Source organism: Hypomesus nipponensis, chromosome 10, assembly GCF_054491055.1.
Source record: "Hypomesus nipponensis isolate SF chromosome 10, ASM5449105v1, whole genome shotgun sequence".
Taxonomy (NCBI): domain Eukaryota; kingdom Metazoa; phylum Chordata; class Actinopteri; order Osmeriformes; family Osmeridae; genus Hypomesus; species Hypomesus nipponensis.
In genome coordinates, this window is record NC_140370.1 from 1,420,457 (window position 1) to 1,436,741 (window position 16,285).

The 16,285-nt window shown below is 41.1% G+C and overlaps 2 protein-coding genes across 8 annotated transcripts in view; one reads left to right on the top strand and one right to left on the bottom strand.

Moving 5' to 3' along the window:
- clcn2a (chloride channel, voltage-sensitive 2a) overlaps nucleotides 1–16,285 on the bottom strand; it is a 223,899-nt gene that overhangs the window by 167,511 nt on the left and 40,103 nt on the right. The gene's annotated exons all lie outside the window — the stretch shown is intronic.
- LOC146270793 (uncharacterized) lies at nucleotides 7,489–12,922 on the top strand. Of its 7 annotated transcripts, none has more exons than XM_084708303.1 (9): nucleotides 7,633–8,270; nucleotides 8,444–8,493; nucleotides 8,740–9,572; nucleotides 9,841–9,940; nucleotides 10,292–10,416; nucleotides 10,517–10,623; nucleotides 10,722–10,800; nucleotides 10,987–11,084; nucleotides 12,523–12,922. In XM_084708303.1, exons 5-9 carry the CDS (start codon nucleotides 10,369–10,371, stop codon nucleotides 12,713–12,715), a joined length of 525 nt encoding a protein of 174 aa, XP_084564429.1. In that variant the 5' UTR covers nucleotides 7,633–8,270; nucleotides 8,444–8,493; nucleotides 8,740–9,572; nucleotides 9,841–9,940; nucleotides 10,292–10,368; the 3' UTR covers nucleotides 12,716–12,922. The 7 variants fall into 7 exon arrangements, 6 of the variants coding, with proteins under 6 accessions (XP_084564433.1, XP_084564429.1, XP_084564428.1 ...); XM_084708302.1 differs by having other exon boundaries at nucleotides 7,635–7,785; nucleotides 8,180–8,270; nucleotides 8,444–9,572; XM_084708301.1 differs by having other exon boundaries at nucleotides 7,636–7,785; nucleotides 7,872–8,270; nucleotides 8,444–9,572.

The following is a 16,285-nucleotide window of genomic DNA, read 5'->3' on the forward strand; positions in this document are numbered from 1 at the left end:
AACTGGACAAATCCCTGACAATTTCAAACAAGCTATTATTAAGCCCCTTCTTAAAAAACCAAACCTGGATCCAGGTTGTATTAGCAACTATAGGCCAATTTCAAATTTGCCATTTCTCTCCAAAATTTTAGAAAAAGCTGTGGCACAACAGCTAACTGAGCACCTCTCCTCAAATCAGCTTTATGAACCTCTCCAGTCTGGATTTCGTCTTCACCACAGCACTGAAACTGCATTAGCTAAGGTAGTCAATGATCTATTATTAGCCTCTGACGCGGGCTCTATCTCTGTTCTGGTTCTTCTAGACCTTAGTGCAGCATTTGACACTGTGGATCATGAGATTCTCCTGGAGCGTATGGAGAACTATGTTGGGATCTCTGGTACTTCACTTCAGTGGTTTAGATCGTATCTATCTGATAGATCACAATATGTCCACTATGATGGTTGCTCATCCAGGAGCACTACTGTAAAATACGGAGTACCACAGGGTTCAGTTCTAGGCCCTCTGTTATTTTCACTCTATATGTTGCCTTTAGGAAACATAATTAGAAGCTCTGGGGTAAATTTTCACTGTTATGCAGATGATACTCAGCTATACATGTCCATAAAGCCTGGAGAATTTCCACATGCTATGGAAAAATGTGTTTCCGGGTTGAGAACTTGGATGACAGCAAATTTCCTTCTTCTTAATTCGGATAAAACCGAGGTTCAAATTTTCGGCCCTAAAAAATACAGAAATAATTGATCCAATCTGACCTTAAACTTAGATGGTGTCAAAGTATCTCAAAGCCAGTTGGTAAAAAATTTAGGAGTCACATTGGACCCAGACCTTTCGTTTGAGTACCATATTAAACAAATCACCAGAACTGCATTTTTCCATCTACGTAATATTGCCAAAATACGAAAATTCCTCTCAAAGGATGATGCTGAAAAACTAATACATGCTTTTGTTACGTCCCGATTGGACTACTGCAATGTGTTGTTCTCTGGCCTCCCAATTACCTACTTGAAAAATTTACAGCGGGTACAAAATGCTGCTGCTAGACTATTGACAAAAACAAGAAAGTTTGATCATATAACATCTACTCTTATCTCTTTACACTGGCTCCCTATCCAAGCCAGAGCTGATTTCAAAGTTTTACTACTAACTTACAAATCTCTACATGGATTGGCACCACTGTACCTCTCCGGTCTCCTTGCACCCTATTGCCCCGCAAGGACTCTAAGATCTCAAGATGCCGGCTATCTGGTAATACCCAAAATTAAGAAAAAAACTGCTGGAGGTAGGGCGTTCTCATATAGAGCACCTCTTCTCTGGAACAAATTACCTGTCTCAATTAGGGAGGCTGATACTGTTTCGACATTTAAAACTAGATTAAAAACGTTCCTGTTTAGTCAATCCTATGATTGTTAAATGTGTGTACTTTCTATGTAAACCTGGGGTGTGCGTTTGCCTATGTGTGTATCACATGTAACTTTTAAATTGTAATTTTAGCTTATGTTCACACTGCCCATTTAAATGTTACAAATAAAGTAAACCTGTTATTGTATATTGTTACTGTAATAGTTCCGTTGCTGTATATTTTAATTGTTATAGTTTACTAGTTGGAGACAACGGGGGGCTGGTTGTTTTCATCCTTATTCGTATAAATATAACCTATTTTAGAGTTGTTTCCCCTGGAACAGATTTCATGTTCCAACCAAGGGGGGCTGTCGCTGTCTTGGTGTGTGGGGCTGCATCACATACCCTCTTAGCTTTGTTAAATTGCTGCACTAGTCCACACTTGACCGGTGGGGATCTCATTCTATTACGACTGAAACTGTTAGCTGCTCCTGGCATTCTCTAATCCCTGTTCTCCTCTCTGTCCCCCCCACACATCCCTTGTGGTGTGGGGGGTCTGAGCTGTCAGGACCTGCCTGGTCGTCGGTCTACCAACGCTGGACCAGGTCGTCAACCGGAAACCAGCCTCCATGACGGTCAACAGCGAGTTTCCAGGTCCCATCCAATGTCTATAAAGCCGAACAATGGATTTTTGGTGTTTTAAAACCCATTGACACTGTATGACTATGTTTAGCTTGTGTTCTGCTCCTCTCTCTTGCCAACCGTCTCTGGAGGAGGGGATCCCTCTCTGAATTGCTCCTCCCAAGGTTTCTTCCATTTTTTCTCCCGTTGGGAGTTTTTCTGGGAGTTTTTCCTTGTCTTCCTTGAGGGTTTAGGTTGGTTGAGGGGCAGTTCTATGGGCGTATGTGAAGCCCTCTGTGACATGCTTGCGTGTAAAAAGGGCTATACAAATAAATTTGATTTGATTTGATTTGATTTGGTCTGACTGTGAGGCTGACGTCAAAACAAGACGCGGTCACACTCAAATTCCAAGTTTTACACAAATCACAAAAATATGCTGACCCGCTGGCTGTCTTCACAATAGTCATATCGTCATAACATTTCCCTCTTTCAGTTTTTTAGTGTAAAAAACCTTAGGTAATGATAATTTCACCCACAAATCGTTTACTTGTAATCTAATGTCATAATAAATCCTACAACGAAAATGTATTTGTGAGGAATGGTTATTTTAACGATTCAAAACAGATGCGTCATAGGTTGCTGTAGTATGTGTTGCCAGGGCGACGGAGGCTAATGTCATGATGCTAATGCTTCAGTGAAATAGTAGATTACTGTTTCCGAAGGCACAGTAGATTACTGTGCCTTGCAGTTAAGCAGTTGGCCTAGCCATCTCCCAGAAGTTAACAGCTGCTAAATTAATGTTCTGCTAGAGATAGTCAAGCTAGTTTTAGTGACGTTAGTGACGTTAGTGACGTTAGTGACGTTAGTGACGTTAGTGACGTTAGTGACGTTAGTGACGTTAGTGACGTTAGTGACGTTAGTGACGTTAGTGACGTTAGTGACGTCAGTGACGTCAGTGGCGTCAGTGACGTCAGTGACGTCAGTGGCGTCAGTGGCGTCAGTGGCGTCAGTGGCGTCAGTGGCGTCAGTGGCGTCAGTGGCGTCAGTGGCGTCAGTGGCGTCAGTGGCGTCAGTGGCGTCAGTGGCGTCAGTGGCGTCAGTGGCGTCAGTGGCGTCAGTGGCGTCAGTGGCGTCAGTGGCGTCAGTGGCGTCAGTGGCGTCAGTGGCGTCAGTGACTGTGGCTAGCAAGTTAGCCACTGTTAGCTTCACTTTTCGCCACAAAAACTTAATTTCTACTTAAACCATGCAACGGAACGTAAATCCCAATACAAGCAACTCAATGGCTACCAAGACGAAACATTTGACACCTTGGTTGTCTATGTAGTCCAAATATTAACACAATTTTAGGGGGGCAAAAAGAAATAATAATATTAATAATAATATACATGTTAGATAACAATTGTTTGTGCTCGCTGAATTGGAGTATTATTTAATTGATAATACTCCAATTATCAATTGGAGTATTAATGGAAAAAAACGAAAAAGCTACTTGAGAAAGAAGCAGACAGAAGGGTTGCATTATGCATTTGAAGGTTATACTGTCAAACTGACTGAAGAATGAAATAACGACGTGAATTAATGAAGATAGTGTGGCTCATTGGCTCGTCAATTCCCATGATGCAAGGAGGTAAATAGTGTTAAAATTTGCTGATAAGTTTGCCGTTTGTTCGAAATACAAATGTAACTTCATGAATTTCGTTTTTTAAATGTGTCTGCTTAGAATGTAGTGTTTTGTTGCGTGGTAATTGTCATTGTTGTGCTGGTTTACCATTGTAACCATGAGTTTCATAAGAACAGCTGGATTCTTGCAACGGTAATGCTAACGCAGTAAATAGCTTCTTTCAGCTAAGAATCTGCAGTGAAATGTTCCAAAGGCCCCGTTTTCGCCACATGACTTAAGATCTGTGGCGTTTGAGGGGCCCCTAAACATTTTAATACATTAGTAAGTAATGGTAAAATTAAATTTAGAAGTTTACTTCTTGAAGTACTTACATTAAATGAAAGTGCACTTGAAAGTATTGCAAAGTATACTTTGAAGCTTTTTAGGAAGTATACTTCATGAACTGAAAGTGCAGTACACACACAATAAACTTTTTTGAAAGGGAGCACATGTTACAGTTTTTTACAATCGCTATGACAGTTTTTTCAATACCTTTAACAAGTTTTCTAAACTCTTCTAAACATCTGTCTGTGTAGGCTGTACAATTACAGTTTTTTTCAGTCGCTAGGACACATTTATCAATACTTGGAAGTATTCAAGTATACTTAGTACACTTTAAGTATACGGCTATGTCCATATACTTAAAGTATACTAAGTATACTTGAAGTTGTTCCACTTAAGCACAGAAAAGTACACTTAATACACTTTAAATTGTGCTTTACTACAATTTAATTACAATCTAAATATATTTAATACAAAATAAGTTGTTCTAAAATAGTGTAACGGGTATGCAACGGACGTGGTCTTGCTAGCAAACTCCGTCAGAGGTATCTGGCCGCACCGACCAGGAGTCGAACTCACCACCTCTGACATGCCAAGCGCAACCACTACCAGCTACGCCAAAGAAAAGCTAGCTATTTGTTAATGCGGGTGGCCCATTACATACCTGAGGAGTGAGTTTCACCAGTTCACACCGGCTACATTCACCCCTAAAACTCACTCCGGCCGGTTATCTGATGCTAACCTAGCTATCCGGGTCACGGCACCAATGTAACGGGTATGCAACAGACGTGCTCTTGCTAGCAAACTCCGTCAGAGGTATCTGGCTGCACCAACCAGGAGTCGAACTCACTCCAAAGAAAAGCTAGCTATTCGTTGACGCGGGTGGCCCATTACAAACCTGAGGAGTGAGTTTCACCAGTTCACACCGGCTACAATAACACACTTCAAATTAACTAATCATTCAATAACTTTAAGTATGCTGATGACTAATCAGTCTTCGAGTATACTCAATGCTAAGATTTAGTATGTTTTAAATATACTTTTTTTACCTGAATCCCAGAGGGGCATTTCATCCAAATCGAAGTACAAACCGCACTGGAATACAAGTCGCACTTTCAATGCATACGTTACTATTGTGCAGCCAATGTTGAGCGAAGCTATGCTCACGATGGATTACTTGCAAATACACTACTTGTAGCATATTTCTTGGATAGTTATCTAACTAGACAACATTCCCAATCAGGGTGAACACTCAAATGATCTAAATTGTAGACCATAGTATTACACATTCAAAACAAAACGCACACAACAATAGAACTCCAAACAATGCTTATTTAACTAAGCTTAACTTAGTAGCTTTTCAGCATGCCGCAGGGCATTCTGGGTACTAAGAGCAATGCACGAGTATAGGCGATCTCACAACATTGTGTAACACACTTCGGTTATGGATAGTATCTCCTAAAATAAAGCCAAGTCACTCATTTAGTGGCAGAATCCATTGTTATGACTACAAAATTATTTTTGTATAAGTTTAGTCAGCTACCTTGCAAATCATGAGGATAGCCTATTGTAGCAGACCTTTCTATGTGACAAAGGACAAGGGTGTTTTGTCCCTCGGGAGTTGCTTTAGGCTTGATGCTGAAACCTAGCCTGGCTGCCAGCCCAACTTATCCTAGCCCACAAAAAAATGTGGTCGGGAAGTTGGGTCTGGGGGGGCTCGTTTGGGGGAAAAACAGGAACTGTTCGGACCAATGAAATTGTCAGGGCGGGCTTTATACGATGATGGATAGATGATCAACAGTAGCGTAATCAACCATGTCACCAAAGAGCGCTGGGGTTGAATTTGTTTTCAAATAACAACATATTACGTTGCTCTGATTGGTTGTAGGTCTATCCAATTGAGCCAAGAGGCATTATTTTTACGAGCTTGGTTGAAACACGCCCCATAGTCACAGCCCAATGGAGAGTTATCAGACTCATATTCTGACTAGAATTATAAGTATGACAACGTCAGGCTAGCTGAAACCATTAGTTTACGTGAAATCAGTGAGAGCTGTTCGAATGGTTATGTCAAGAAGAGCAGTGGTAAAATACAAGTTTTGAAAAGAGACCGCGTCCGTGTCTCATGGTCCACACGATCATATACAATTATATCTAAAACGAGCTTACAAAGAGCTTGTTTACACTACCAAAGTTGAATTAGTAATGTTAGCGATGCTAGCGTTAGCTTGCTAGCCAGCCTATAACATTTCACTGGGTCTAGCAGCTGTTTGATTAACTGAAATTATTATGAAATGTTATGTTCCACTAGCCATTTGCCTACTTTAGCAAGTCACTGTACTTCCAAGCCCTGATAGTGTAACTGAGACGACACAGAAAACACTTCCTAATTAATAAGCCCCCGTTCAAGTGTTGAGCATTAAATAGAGATCTTGAAAGAAGCCACTTGTTTGTTCTAAAACCGGACTATAAGCCGCTTCGAAATAGAAGCCGTACAAGCACAAGAACCAAACACAGACACATTTGTGGGTAATGTGTACTACTGTAATAGCCCAACTCTTATGTTGCCTTGTGGATATATTTTAAAGAGTCATGGAGATTTGAGGCAGGCAAACACCCCACATGTTCATCTTTGTGGATGAGGCGGGTTTCAACTTGGCCAAAACACGGCGTAGAGGATGGAATGTGATTGGGAAGAGAGCTACAGTGGATGTCCCGGGCCAGAGGGGTGCAAACATCACAATGTGCGCAGCAATATCTACTGATGGACTGCTGTTACACAAACCTCTAATTGGGCCATACAACACTGAGCGTCTCCTTGCATTCTTACATGATCTCTACGGAAGGGTTGTGCTAGGTAAGGAAAGGGATGATGAGAGAAGAAACCAGCCAACATTTCTAATTGTATGGGACAATGTGGCATTTCACCACTCCCATGCAGTCACCGAGTGGTTTGCAGCCCATCCCAAAATGGTGTCCCTTTCCTCCCACCCTACTCTCCATTCTTCAACCTCATAGAGGAATTATTTTCCTCATGGAGGTGGAAGGTTTATGACCACCATCCACAATCAGATGTCCCTCCTGGACGCAATGAATGGATGTCTGGACATATCAGCAGAAGATTGCCGGGGCTAGATCAGGCATGCCAGAAAATTCTGTCCGAGGTGTATTGCCCAAGATGACATCAGATGTGATGTGGATGAGAACCTGTGGCCGAATGCAGAAGACCGAGTAGAGTAGCTGTTGTATCAGGTGGATGTTGTGCATATAAATTACACATCCAATAATATAGCTGCAAGCAGCGATGCAAGTTCCTCCGCAAAATGGCAACATAATATAAACATGTACACTGCAGAGAATTGAGACTGAAACAACAAGAGAGCAAAACGACTTCATGTTTGGCCAAAAACAATTCCAGACGCTCAGTCAATGCACAACTAACAAAAGTCATGTGGGCAACTTAGACTGTGGGCCAAGTCCGTTTTTCTCCTTTAGTTTTCGATTTGATAGATCTCCTTCAGGGAATTGGTTAATTTGTTATAACTGTATAAATAAATTGTTCTTGAGCACATAACCGCTTGTTTCCAACGTCAATTTTTGCACATTAAAAAGATAACGTAGATGTATTATCGCAAGTTAACAACAAAATGTTAGCCGGAGTAAGAACCAATCAAAGCTCGTGTTGTTACCTTGTCAACCTGAGTTGACCAATCACTTCATTGTTTGAATCGGTGCCCGAAGACCCGGATGTGGCTAAGAGTCGGAAATCGCTTTGGCTCTAAACTCAGCTCTTCTCCCAGACTTTTCCGTCTCCGAAAGGATGTAGCTAACTTCTCCGTTGTTCTGGCTACAGTGTATGGCTGCACCACACGTCGTGGAAACGGTAGGTAATGTTCTCAAAATAGCTAACCGCTATCAGTATTTGTACAACTAATCTAAGCAAAGTACCTTGGTGGCGCTTTTTACAAGTGATGGAGTGGAGCCTACATCGGGAGGGCAGAAGGTAGACGCTCTTGGAACACCTCACTTGAATTGGTGAATTAGGCAAAGTATTAACCGTATCTCCATGAAGCTATTTAGTGAATTAACAACACCAGACAGAATGAACTTGAACCAGATTACGTTTATCAGTGCAATATCTGCATGCTCACAATGTCGTGTTGCGTACTTAGACACAATTGGAGCAGTTAACACATTGACACATGTCTGTGCATGGTAGCAGGTGCTTTCTGCACGTGCAGTGTCCCCCCACACATTGTAGTGTTTTGCACTTGCAGTGTACAAGCTCCATGACACTTGCTGGAAGTGTCATCCAATTAACTGCAAAGCATCCCCCCTCGATCCTCCATCCATGCTGGATTGGTGGAGGTATGTCTGGCATGTTTTCTAAACTTCTCCTGTAGAACAAAGGAATAGATAGTATTTTGGTATATATTCCAGTATAATTATTATATTATTATTTTATCTTTTATTTGATGGGCCTTATAAAAATGGCTATGTATTGTGTTCTTACAGTACTATTCTTTTTTTTCTGTTCCTAGGTTCTGTACCTGTGTATAGCAGCCTGATAGTTTGCTCTCTGAATGTGAAGGTGAAGGGAGTCCTTATTTGGAGGAAGACTTCTCTCCAAACATTTCCCTGATCTGAACATTTGCCACCTTGCCTTGTTGACATCTGTTATACCCTTCTGATCATAGAGCTTGCATGTGAATGCTTCCACTGCCTCATAGAGCTCTGGTGGTACAGTGAAAGCAGTGCCCATTTTTCTGAATGTAGCACAGTGTTCACGATTAGACAGGAGTGTCTTGACTGTCTTCACCTTTCCTATCCCATACAGGGAACTCACTGTGTCACAGCCAGAGAAGCAATGTAGACCAATCAGCACATCACACACTTCTTCTCCTAGTTGGTCATGGATCCTTTCAACTTCAACTGTGCGAGTGTTGACTCCTTTTCCAGTGTGAAAGTACAGATGAGCCCTAACTTCTTTGTAAAAAGCAAGGGCCAGAATAAACACATCAGTGTCAGGACTTCTGATGACTATATGTCTGCTGTAATTAGCAGCATGTGCACAGTGTAGCAGAAGTCGGGTGTCTGCCTCTTCCTGTACTGTGAATAGATCTGGCATTGGTAAGACTTGCAGATCAGCTGTATTTTGTCTTTTTCTTAGAGCATGGCACTCTCCTCCATGTCCAACGATTAAAGTGAGGTCATCTATCAGATAATTTCCGGATTTGCACCATCGCTCAAAGAAAAACTGTAGGAGATTTTCTTTGTTTTCACCACATGCCAAGAACTTTAGCCATTGCTTTGGTGTCCTTTGTTCTTCAGAATATATTTTGGTTACTTGAGAGCCCTTTACAGCACGTAGATCTCGTTCTGCATTCTTGATGCTCATGGTTTTGTAGGTGTCCGGTACAAAATGCACTACCTTGGACTTGCTTGCTTTAGCCACACTGACAATCAAGCTCAGAGCACTGTCTGCAAACATCCCAAATGTTGCTTGGGGTTTCATGACTTGCACAAGTGCCATAGCATCCCACACCCAAGTTGAACCCTCTGGAATGTTGTCCACTGTCGCCGGTGGGTTGACCTCTGCTTCCAGAAAGTGCATCAGCTTTGCTTTGTCGGTTTTCATGAGGGAACCGTCATAATAGGCCAGTGATGCAGGTAAGGGTCCTAAACTATATACAAGCATCTCACTCATGTCAATCGTTCTAGAGGTTCAAATTACAATTAGTCTGGCGAACAGATCACAGTCGGCTTTTAGGGCTATCTCTCTGCCTCTTGATTTTGTCACAGTTTTAGTTGCAGTGTCTTTGAAGGTCTTTAGCTTCATTTTTCTTATTGGCTCATAGATTCCTGCCTCATCAGTTTGTAGCCTCTTTTCACAAAAATCTAAGAAGGCTTTCTCACCTCTCTCTTTTGCTTCATGCAGATCTGTGAAAATGGGCTCTGATACTACATGACCTGATGTGATGTGGTAAAGGACCTCTCTATCTATGGAAGGATCAAATGGATTCATCATGTTTTGAATGGTAGATATGATATTCTTTACATCCTTCTTGTCACATTTTCTTCGTGCATCATCTAGATCCGCTCTTTGCCTTGCTGTGGTGTTGTGTCCAGCCATGTCTCTGCACCCCATAGTGATGGCTGCACGCTCATGTTGTGTGAGTGTCCATCTATGAACTGCGCTTTTGTTGAGTGAAAATCCAGTTAGTCCACCTTTTGTTTTGGAGTCACGGTTTGCTGTCTGCTCAATCACTTGGTCACATGCAGTATAAGCAAAGCCATAGGCCTGCTGTCTCTGGGCAACAAAATCTCCTGATTGGAGCTGGTGGTTTATGCTTGGATGAGTGTCCCCTAAACTTATCATCTCCATCCAGTACGTTGATAGATATCGAGCATAGTTGATCCTGTCATAAGAGAAGAACCATGGCAAAATGGAATGGACACTTGACAGATGGAGACTCCAATTTGCCTCGCGTGTTCCTCTGATGAAGAGGAGAAGGTCCTCAACCATTGATATGTATGTGCTCCAAAAGTGGAATGTCTTGTTGGTGGTGTTGTCTTTGATAAAATTTTCATACCCTCTCATAACTGTCAAAAAGTTCTCAGAAATTACCAAAACATCAAAGTCTTCACCGGGGAAGGCTGTCTGCAGATCAGCAGCTATCTTCATAGCAGATTCACAGTCGTCTTCTGAAAGGATGTCAAGGTATGCCTGCCAGCGGAGTCTTTGAAATGCCTCACACATTAACTTGTGAGAACGGATGCTTCTGTTGTACTGATGTCCAGTTATGACTCCTTCTATAGATCCTACAGCAACAACTTCAGCTTCAATGATGACATCTTGAAATCCTGCATCCCCAAAGCGCTTCCCAATACAGGACAGGTATGCCATGGCTGTATGAAATTCCCCCATTCTCAGGACTAGTCGTTTCATAAATGTGGTGTTCATCCAACGAATTTCTTGTGCTTTTGCATATATGGCCTGATCCATTACCAACACAATTTCATTCAGCTCCAGTTTGTCTGCTATTTCTATTGAACGAGTAAGGATGGTGTGTACTGTGTCTAGGTCCGTTGGACTGGCGTCAATGATGGGCAGGTAACCAATGCTAGACTGCTGTGGAATCGTACCTCTCTGAAGAAGTGTATTGTGACCAGTCCATCCAGGTAAAACGCTGCCATGAACTTCTTGAGTCTTCATGAAAAAGTAGGCATCATCCAGTCTTCGTGCAGATTCCTGTGTATACATGTATTTCTCGTGTCCCAGTTCAACTTCTGATCCAAAAGGTTTTGGACCGGTCCTCTTTCTTCTAATGTAGGTGTCAATATGGGTGTGAGGTGGTTGAAGAGATCTTTTCCTTGTTCTCTGCAGAGATACTGTCTCAGAAGTAGACACAACACACGTAATTGGCCTCTGAATTATAATACCATTTGTGTTATGTGTTGTTCCCTTTCCAGATAGTGTTTCTTCACCAAAATCGTTGTTGTCCCATACAAGAGTTGCTTGAACTTGAACTGTAATGTTTGGTGGGATGTATGTATCACCTCTTTGCAATTGCAGCTCTGCTAGAGCGGTGTCATGTTCCAGTACTTGTGAGTTGGAGGAACAGTGCCCTAGACCATTCAGTATTCCTATAAGCTGAGCTGATCCTGTCGTTTGTCGTACAGCCATGCATAAGGAGGAATGCTTTGGCATGAGCCAGCGTCCTCTCATTGCCTGATTCATGATATCTTGACACAATGACACAATCTTCCGATTGTTCTCCACACTAACATTGGCACACAAACCATCAGTTCTAAATTCTGTAGTCATACCTGTTGTCCAAGCCAGGACATTGTATAATTCATTTGGTACAATATTTGAGGCAGTGTCCATCTGAAGGTCTTGCGCTGTGGGTGGCCATGGCAGTTTAGGAGTAGTTTTGCACTTGGCCTCAATAATCTCCCTGAGTGACATGGCTGCATGATAGAGAAGGCTTGAGTCTTTTGTTCCTTGCCCTGCTCCAACATGACTTGGTTCTGTGTCATCTTCTGTGTCATCTTCACTATGGTCTGATGATGAGGATGATGGCTGTGTAGCTTTATCTTGGATTACTTCATCAGCAGTTAAATCATCAACATACACTAAATAATTTATTGAACATTTCAGAAATCTCAAAAATGGATGTGACTTTTGAAGTCTGGCTTTTAAGGAAAAGGCTTTGTAAGTTGAAATGTCAACACCTTCTTTTTCCTTAACTATTTTCTTAAAAAGGCCATTTAGCCAGGACAGCCTTAACACCTCACGGTTTCTCAGCAACCTCTTTTCCACCACTGACTTGCAGAAATGAGTGTAGCCTGCCTGATATGGATTGCTTTCTGGATTTCCCTCTTGAGGAATTTTGGCCAGATGTCTTGTATAATGTCTGTAGCAGCTCAAATGATACATGGCCTCTGAAGCTACAAGATCCCTCCCACGTATGTGCATTAGTACACTTTCATCCCTCCGTTCCTCTGCAGCAACAAGTAGCTTACCGGCAGTTAGTGTTTCACACTGAGCAAGTTTTTCTTTTGACCTTTTTCTGCTGTGACTGTTAGTAATGTATTGGTTCTTTCTGCATATTAGGCATCCAACAGGCAAGAGATGGGAAGCTCTTTTTGGGAGGCTTGGGCCATCTGATGCAGAACGCAAAACCCGGACTTTGGGTGCAGTGTCATCACTGACTTCCTCTGGCAGTAGTTGGGCTTTATCTACATATGTAGGGGACAGAACAAAGGGGACAAAGCATGTTTATCAAAGGTGGTTACTTTTAATCTAGTAATCTCAATGTTTAGAATGGGAAGAAAACCATTGTCTTTTTTTTTTTTTTACTTTCCTAAAAAACAACAATGACTTGTGTTCAATTCATTGTCAACCTCTAATCGATGCTTTTTGCCCTTGTTAAATGTCCAGCTTTTCAATAAAAAATGTAAGATACAAAGTGTTAAAAAATATACATTTATTAAAAATCACATTGTGTAATTAAGATTCACTGGTAGTGTGAGGTTTATTTAACAAACAACCAACTACAATACACGTATAACAGTTACATGAAGCACCAATACAAAATTATCTTAATAGAGAATTGGTAGAATTTATATTTTTGTATACATACCTTCAGTATCTTTGGCTGCCTTTTCTCTCCTACAGGCTCTTGCAATGTGCTCTTTATTAGTGAAGAGCATGTAGCACTCCCTATGGAAGCCCACATTAACTGGCACATCTTGGTCTCGTCTTGGCCACGTCTCCGTCAAATTAAATTTCGCTATTGCTTTTTCAGCAATCAAACTCTCAGCTGTGTTGAGATTAACCCATTTCTGGGCACACTGAACAAATGATGCCCAACTTGCTTTTGAGAATAGGGATATTTGGCTTTTTGTCTTCGAGGCAACATGTATACAGCACTTCATTGTCAAATAAGTTGCCGGCTGTCATCGCGTCTCGCTTTGATGTTTTGCTTTATGTTTGATGTTTTGCTCCATGTAACATTAGATAACCCACAGGTGATCAACGGAGGTCTGACGGTACTGTAAGTGCTCAATGTATATTATAGCTCATGTCATGTAACGTTAGACAAAAAGTATTTAAAAAAACTATTTTTAATAGCAGGCTTTCGTTCTAATCAGGGCGACGTGACAGGTTGTCAAGGAGACGGGGGATTTGTTTACGTTTTCTGAGGCAACGTTTTAGTAGTCCTACAAATTTGCCCTTTTAAAAATGTAAACGTTTAAATCGATATCTTCATCAAATATGCACATATCCACGTTGGAAACAATCGGTAAACTACTTATACGAATTTTTCCATGCCATCTGTAAACAAATGACTTAGTTCCCTGACAGGGATCAATGAAATTCACAATTTCGGGGTCCGGCCCACGGCCTAACTGGGCAAGGGCAGCGTTCATATTCAGCTCCTTGCGAGAATAGCCTGTGGCGGTATAGCAGCCTACACAACATACACAATCAGGGTGAACAACAAGATTATATTAACTAACCAACAATAACATTACAAACATCTAACTGAACGAACACAACAACTGAAATCCCTCGCAAGGGTGTTGTAACCAAACTATTTTCCACAAGTCTTTGCGTTTTTGGACATGCCGCACTGCATGCTGGGTACCCAAGGGATCTGACGCTGATTATCTAGCAGTGCTCCGACTGCGTGATATGAGTATTAGTTTTTTGTCAGCTTTGGGACAAAGGTTAAGAAACGGTTGACATTTCAAGGTTAAATAGCATGAAATTGTGCATGGTATTTCAGAATGATGTCTGCCAGTTTAACTAAACAAGTAATCAAAATTATGACAGGCCAAAAGACTGGGCCTGGATTCGAACCTGTGATCTTACGCCTTACGGTACAACGTTTCAACCCATTGAGCTATCTGCAAGGCTGAGAAATTCTGGTCAGTTTCAAAGAAAAAAATTGCTGTATATCCTGTAGCAAGGCTTGTTCGATTCGGCCAACGCTTAAACAGCTGTAATTCAATGATCTTTTGACATATCAAGGTGAAATTGCACATGGTACTTCAGAACGATGTCATCCTATTTAACGAAACATATATTCACATTGAAGACAGACTCAGTGTGGCTGGATTCGAACCTACGACCTTATACTTGCAAGTCACCGTTGCAGCTTGTTGAGCTATAATCAGTGTTGAATGTTGTTATGTTCAGTTACTGTACAAAAAAGAAAGCTGTTTCTCCTGTGGTCAGCGTTGTTAGATTCAGCCAATGTTTAAACAGCTCTAATTCAGTCATATTTTGACATACCAAGGTGAAATTGTGTACGGTACGTCAGAGTGATGTCACCTTAAAGCCTGTTAGGTTTGAAAAACCATAATTGAAAATGACATTTGATTTAGTGACACAAACATATTGAGTTAATGTGGAAATTTACATAAATACACCCCTTTCAGCCATTTTGTACTTGATTCAATTGCCTTAAGTAACATTTTTCAATACGTCAATGATACATATATGTACCAAATTCCAAGTCAATTAGACCTTTGGTTCAAGAGAAGAGGAATTTTGAACGTTTTCCCAAATGACTACTGTACAGGAAAATCCATCATGGCGGACCGTATGGGTCCTTTTGTTCCTCATGAAAAATGAGGCATGCACACCAAGTTTCAGAAGAATTGAAGCAATGGGGTGGAAATGCAACCACTCTGAAAAGTGGACATTTGGGCGTCGCCTGTGGTCTGATGTGGGCTAGTCTGTGTTTGGGCCGTAGTTGTGGCATGTTGTATCAATATGCCAAATTTCAAAACTTTTTACCAATGTGTTCATGAGTTAAATTACAATAATAATAATACCAACAATTACAATAGGGTACTCCTGACGGAGGAACCCTAATTAGACATCCAATATATTGAAGCATACTCCATCCTGTCTGATTCATTCCAGTAACATATATTGCAGTAAATTCTAAACAGTGGACAGGTGTCCTGGTTTTACATAAAAAAATATTGTAAAATTGTAATATAATGCTACCAGTTGTTAGTGTTTTTTAGGTCCTTGTTTTTTGGGTGACAAAGTGTGTTTGTTGGCTGTCAACCATTGCTAGTGTTATGGAAGAATGAGTTGATTTGAGACATGTATGAAGTGATGGTAGTTGGTAGTTTTAGTGCATTTTGAATGTGAAATTAACTGCTGTGCCGAGCTGAAAGTTGGTTAGGAGAACTGTGTAAAGAGTTTTAAAAACATGATTTAAGTATTGAGAAATGCGTCCCATTGACTGTAAAAACTAACAAATTTCTTGTTGCTTTGACACAAAATGAATAGCGTAAACACAAATTTTGAATGCTTAACTTCTTTTACAAACAAGCTCAACCAAGACCAAAACAATCGATTTTTACGGACCAATTTATCAATACTTTCACACTGTCAACAACACAGATAACATCATGTTCCAAACCTAAATTATTGGCTAAAGTCAAAGTGAACAGATGTTTATATTGTGAATTGAAACACAAATATATCCCCTGTATTTTATTCCATTGCTAGTGAGAAACAGCTGAAGTCATGCAAATACTGTAAAGCACAGCTGATTCCCAACTAGGAAACACTAAGGTGTTGAGGTTCTTTCAATTGCATGACCATATGGTAGAGACACTGAAGAGGACCTTTTGGGGCTGATTTTGTGTGGAAAAAGAACAATATAGAGCAACACGAAGAAAGTAAAAATACAGTAATGCCTGCACGAGGGAGACCAGTACCAGGACAAGGGAGAGGAGTGGGACAAGGGAGAGGAAGACAAGTACCAGGACAAGGAAGAGGAAGACAAGTACCAGGACAAGGGAAAGGAGTGGGACAAGGGCAAGGGAGAGGAAGACAAGTACCAGGA

What these genes read in the sequence shown, in the direction of transcription:
- LOC146270793 (XM_084708303.1), top strand. Translation starts at nt 10,369, where the DNA reads ATGGAGACTCCAATTTGCCTCGCGTGTTCCTCTGATGAAGAGGAGAAG. An exon ending in CCTCTGATGAAGAGGAGAAG is followed by an intron (nt 10,417 to 10,516) that starts GTCCTCAACCAT and finishes ACTGTCAAAAAG; the next exon opens with TTCTCAGAAATTACCAAAAC. An exon ending in CGCTTCCCAATACAGGACAG is followed by an intron (nt 10,801 to 10,986) that starts GTATGCCATGGC and finishes TACTGTGTCTAG; the next exon opens with GTCCGTTGGACTGGCGTCAA.